A 6,000-nucleotide genomic window follows, 5' to 3' on the forward strand; every position below is an offset into this window, starting at 1 on the left:
TGGCAGTATATTGCAACTCTGGGCATCTGTTCATTTAAAACCTGCTTTAATAAACACATATGATACTTTTTGTGTCTTAACTGCCGAACTGAGATAAATGCTTGTGCTTTCTGTGTGCGTTTGACAGAGAGGTAGTCTGACGCTCTTGCTGTGTGGAGAAAGTGGACTTGTTTCAGCTCTTGAGCAAGTGTTTCAGCATGGATTTAAATCACCCAGGCTCTTCAAAAATGTCTTTATTTGGGACTTTTTAGGTAAGTGTGATGAAAACATAACAGAGCCTGTTTGTGTCTTTGAAACATATCCATCTGTGTTCCTTATCGTTGCCACTGTGTCTCAGCTGGTGTGAACAAAATACTTGTCAGAGGCATCTCAGCAGATGAAATGCTTTAAGAGCTCTTATGTCCTCGTATTGTTGAAAGAGTATGTGTCTTGTGCCAGAGTTGACACTGTACTTGCACAGTAATTGGACTGTGTCCTTCTAGTAGCAGTGGTGTAAAATTCCCTAGCGTGGAAGTTTTTAAATAAGGTGGTGAGTTGGCATATGGCAACCTTGTTCTTAATTCAGCATTGTGAAAGCAATAAATGGTGCTTTTAAGAGGTTGAGTTGCCTTATAAAAAATAAGAAGTGGATCTAGTGCTATTTGTACTTAGTGGACATTGTAATAAGGGGTTTATAAGCATATATTTTTCAAACCATGCTCTGTTTCTTTTGTCACAGTGCTGAATAAGTCAACTGAATACACAAAGAAATAGGCAAAAAAAAAAATACACAGAAGCAAATACACAAGAAGTACACAGAAAATGAGTTACTTTTAATAGTGTTTCGGTGCTTTGAATAGGTGTTTCAACATAATTCTTGACCTTATTTTGTCATATTACTGTAGCATGACAAAGTTAGTTAGATACTAAAACCACTTTAGCACTGCTCAGGGGAAAGGAAGTGGAATTCCAGTTTTATACAGAGGGAACAACTAAAGTGACAAAAAAAAAAAAAAAAAAAGCCTAGACGTAATCACCTAGGAAACTTATGGACAAGCTTTGACTTTGTGCTGATTTGCTATTTCTCAGATATGGGTATCATATAGCGTTATGGATTTGTTCCCTAACTTATGGGGAAAGCATTATACAGTGAGATGTTTTTAAATGTAATCATCTAAATTTGAAGGTCATTGTGCCTAATACTTTATTACAAGCACTGGAGCACAGTATTTCAGCTATTTTAGGATTGCTATTACACTGATGAAACTTATCTTCTACTATTCTTTTAAGAAAAAGCACAAACATATTATGAGACCCTTGAGCAAAATGAAATGGTCCCAGAAGAGAACTGGCAGACAAGGGCCAGGAATTTCTGTCGTTTTATCACTGCTATCAACAACACACCTAGAAACATTGGGAAGGATGGCAAGTTTCAGATGCTGGTGTGTCTTGGAGCCAGGTATAAAGGAACTTTTTTATTAATACTCTTAATAAAATGAAAAATATGGTGCATGTTAGTAAGATAAAGTCACACAGCTGCTGGGTTTTGCAGTTTGGTTGTTACTTACGAAGTTCTTTGATGTAACGAAAGAAGAATCAAGTGAAGGAGGCACTGACCAAGTTCCAAGGTATTGGAATTATGGAGAAACTAAGATATGCAATTGCAGATCTTAGAGCTGAGCAATTGAATCATGAGAGAAGGGTACTGGTCTGAATAGCCTCCCTCTCCTAGCTAGCAAGGTTGGAAGATAGAAGCAGAAAACCATCAGTCATCGAGGCCTCTTCAGCTCTTGGCTGGGTGAAATCCCACCCTCCAACTACTCGTTGCAGGAGATGAGTAGGAGAGAAACCAGGACTATTTAGGAAGCCTCTTGACTCCAAGGTGGTGGAGCAAGTCAGTGACACCGGGCTTTCCTGAGGCTTCCAGGCCTCCTGGGAGCCGTATGTTTCGATGTGAGGGTGAAAAGCCTAGAAATGCTTCTCTTGCATGAGGATGTGCCCTACTTAAACAAGTGCCACAGATAGTTGCTTCCCCTTGCCTTTATAGAAGTATATGGACAAAATGGTAAGTCTAGTTGATAGGCAAAGTACAAAAATAATGTCATTGAAAACGAGAAATTAACTTGGCTTTATTTTTATTTCCAAATTACCACTTTGTCAGAGACCACCTCTTGCATCACTGGATCGCCCTGCTTGCAGACTGCCCGATCACAGCACAGATGTATGAAGACATAGCACTAATTAAGGACCATACTCTTGTGAATTCATTGATTCGAGTGCTGCAGACCTTGCAGGAGTTCAACATTACGCTGGAAGCATCTCTTGTCAAAGGAATTGATATATGACCTCTTGTCCCACAACAAAACAAAAACCCACAACTATGTTTAAAACAGCAACAACAAAAAAAAAAGCAACAAGGAGTGAATCACGTTAGTATGCAAGAGTTCTGTCTGCCAGTACATTGTATCGTGAACTTGTTCATGGCCCTAAAATACAACTTTGACTTTTCTTGAAGAAAACTCCAAAAATAGTACAGGCAAATGGATAGAAGCTGTAAACTCAATGTAAAAAAGAGGATTTTGGTATAAATCTATTTTAGAGTTTATTTGCTGATTTGCTTTTTACACACTTTCATGTGAAAGAGATAGAGATGAGTATTGTGCAGCTTATTTTAAAGCTGCAGTATTTCCTTGCCATAGAAAATGTGCAGTGAGCCTTTCAGCATTTTGTGAACTTGCCTTCAGATATGCTGTATGTCATAGACCCCAATATATACACTCCATTTCTGCTAAGAAGGTCATTCTATAGTTTTTAAACTAATATTTTATATATTAACATTATTACCAATGTTTGATTTTTAACGTGTTGGGTCACTGTTCTGCTGCAAGGGAACTACAAATTCTCATGTGTGCTTTTTTAATAGCTCCAAGGCACTGACTTGTCAACAAATCATGTTTTTTCCTTTATTTTTGTTGTCAGTATTATTTTTAGTGAATTCTGGGAGACTGAACCGTGAAGTGCGCAGAGATTGAAGTAATATTTTTCATATTGGTACATAATTGCACAGAAGAAATTAAGCGTCTTTTTTAACTGATGTTTTTTATTTATTTAACCTATCATTGTGTTTTGTAATTTTGTCTTTAAAAAAAATCTTCTATGATACAACTGGCTATTGTATGTTGCAATTCAGAATTGACAGTGCAGCCCACTTAAATCAAAAACCTGGAATAAGTATTTATGGTGCAAAAATGTTTCCACTTGAACCATCCTTTTGAAGTTCGATATACAGTTGCTGCTGGTAATTCTCTTAACTGCTAATAAAGAGGAACATGGGCTTCCCAAATGCTAGATGATTAAAGAAAGATGTTTACGCCCCCACAAAATAATAATGGCAAACCTTTATTAGTTTGCTTATATCAGGATTCTTATTTTTTTCTGAAATTACAGTAAATAATAAGTTTTCTTTCCCTTTTGAATGGATATATCTGGAGTCCTGTTGTCACAGCTTGCTTCATTTGGCATGTTTTTGCTTTTAGCAGAAAGCTTTAGTCCACTTCTACAATAAAACAAACATTTTGGAAGTTTTATTTATTGAAGAGCTGGAAATTGGTGAATGCCTAAAGACATCTCTGTTCATTTGAATCCTCTGATAAAAATCTCTTTGAAGTGAGTATGTGATTTAACAGGCTGAATTATCAGCATTACAAATTACTGCACTGAAATTCAGGACTATGTATTTAAGAGGTCTCCACTGTATAAACTTATCTCAGTGTTGTCCTTCTTTCGAGAAACAGTCCAAGTTTTTCAGTTCATACAATGTTGTAGTAGCTTTTCTTTACCTACAGATTAGTGACATCTTGTTAGTTTCATTTCCATAACTTACAAGTATAGCACATGTATTAAATCTTTTTACTATTTTTACTTTTGTCCTATTTATTTCTTTATTAAATGGAGAAGTTCCTTTATCACTACTTTTTTTTTTTTTTTTATTAGAGCCAGATTGGCATTATAAAGATGCAAAGGCAACGTCCAAGCCACTCCTTAGGCTGGGTGGATATGAATTCTTTTGTAACATGGGGCTTACAGTACCATTTCATGGAAGTATTCTGTGTGCAGTTTTTTTCAGTCTTGGAAGGGCAAAAATATTCTTTATTCTGAGAATTTCATGTATTCAACTTAATATTTTGGGAGAATCTTTCTACACTTGCCCCACATTTCTTATTTATATAGTAGTTTTATATACAGTGCTTTCAGCTATATTTATAATAATTCTATGTAGGCTTGTAGGTTCTCAGTATGCCTGATGAAAAGAGGGCTGGATTAACTGTTTTGACCTTATCAAACTAGTTGATCTCATTAAAACCGTATCTCTATCCTAGAGCAAGTATGGATTAACTTTATCTTATATGAGGTAGTTAACCCTGAACTAACTTTTTTTCATATTTGTTCACCTTAAGTGGCACAGCAATATCGTTTTGATGGCTTGCTTTGATGTGTATCTTTTGGGCCTCGTTACGGCAATGAGATACCTAGGATACACATGGGTTAGGGTTCGCTCACGTGGTTCCCACACATGGGTTCTTTGGATAGCACCTGAGAATGAAGTGTCCATCAGCGGTGGTACCTGTGTGCTAGTTGTCCAGATGCAAAGGAGATTTTCTTCCTGGCTCCTCAGTTACTTTATTTTCCACGGGAAGGACCATTTCATGATAGACACTTTGTCACAGGGGTGACTGCGCTTAATCCCAGTAAAATGCAAAGCACGTTTTTAGCTATGGACTTCAGAGAAGCAAATCCTTCTAGAGTTGGAAGAACAGTAGAAGTTTCTGGAATGTAGCAGAAAAAATGCTGGTTTTGTTGGATTCAGAGGCCACCAAGGAAGACAGACATTTGAACATAGCTCTTTGTAGCCTAGGTTAAAGTATTGGGAAGAGGATTGGCTGGCATCTCTCAAGTGCAGTTCGGCCTGTAGTAACAGCCATAATTCCTATCACTCTTTGGTGTTCACCACAAATAAGCCTCCCTCTCTCATTGATGTAGCATCAGTCCCACAGAATCGCGTTCGGATCCAGCATTTACTCCTTCTGTGTGATCGTGCAGAATTGGATGACTCTTAGATAAAGAAGGAACGGTATAGTCACAGTGTTGGAATCTTTAGCTAGGGTGTTGTAAAATCCATCTCCCTTCTCAACATTTGCATTGCATTTTTTGTTCGGAAAAGAGCTACAGACAACCATAACCTTTTTTCTGTTAGTGTCCTAAAATAAGGAAGCAGGTTTGGGAGGTGTGAGTTAATGTGGCGATAGTGATTTTTATTAATATTATAATTGCAATTATTGGGAAAATACAATGTTTTTTTTAACTTAGCACTGAGAGTCATGTGAGCACACATGCAGTCTGTAGGTGATACAGAAATATAATGATAAAATTGAGTAGTTCATAATGCAGTAAATATAATGCTACATTGACCAAACATGTTTACAGGCTGATATCTGATATGAGGAAAAAACAGGCTGTTGCCTATCAATTATTTGTTTCTTTGATTAATGCTATTGGAGTTGATATGATACTTTATACAGAAATAAAATGAAACTTAATAAAGACTTGTTTGAAATACTATGGTAAGTTTATACAAGAAAAAAAAGCCTTTATCTGCCATAAGTTAAACATCTGACATTCTGTAGCTGAAAACACACTAATCAACTGAAGACTATTCCACAACTTTTTCCATTATCAAGAGTATTTTTCAAATTGTTGAAGTGAGATCTACTAGCTGGAAGATCCATATTTTTGATGTGTTTTGAATTCATAAATATGTTAAGGTTTTATTTCTGCAGTAAAATTATTCAAAGAACTAACTTTTTCTGTATATTGTCAAAAGATTGTTGTCCATAGTGCAAGATGCTATAGGATACTTGAAAATACTTGAAGATATTGTACATGTACTTCTCATCTTTGTAGGATTTTTAATATCTTTAGACTGGCTGTTAGAAAAAGCATCAATACCTTATAAACTATATA

At 36.2% G+C, this 6,000-nt stretch overlaps 1 protein-coding gene across 5 annotated transcripts in view; it reads left to right on the forward strand.

Moving 5' to 3' along the window:
- The window catches only part of DENND5A (DENN domain containing 5A), a 60,330-nt gene extending 56,430 nt beyond the window's left edge, over positions 1-3,900 (forward strand). For all 5 annotated transcript variants that reach the window (XM_084521598.1, XM_084521600.1, XM_084521601.1 and 2 more), the window contains 3 exons: positions 128-251; positions 1,270-1,438; positions 2,141-3,900. In XM_084521598.1, the coding sequence (XP_084377724.1) occupies positions 128-251; positions 1,270-1,438; positions 2,141-2,324 (477 nt within the window). In that variant the 3' untranslated portion in view covers positions 2,325-3,900. The remainder of the gene's footprint in view (positions 1-127; positions 252-1,269; positions 1,439-2,140) is intronic.
- Positions 3,901-6,000: the final 2,100 nt, after the last annotated feature.

The sequence above is a fragment of the Aythya ferina genome (genome assembly GCF_964211825.1).
Source record: "Aythya ferina genome assembly, chromosome: 5".
In the NCBI taxonomy this organism is placed as follows: Eukaryota; Metazoa; Chordata; class Aves; order Anseriformes; family Anatidae; genus Aythya; species Aythya ferina.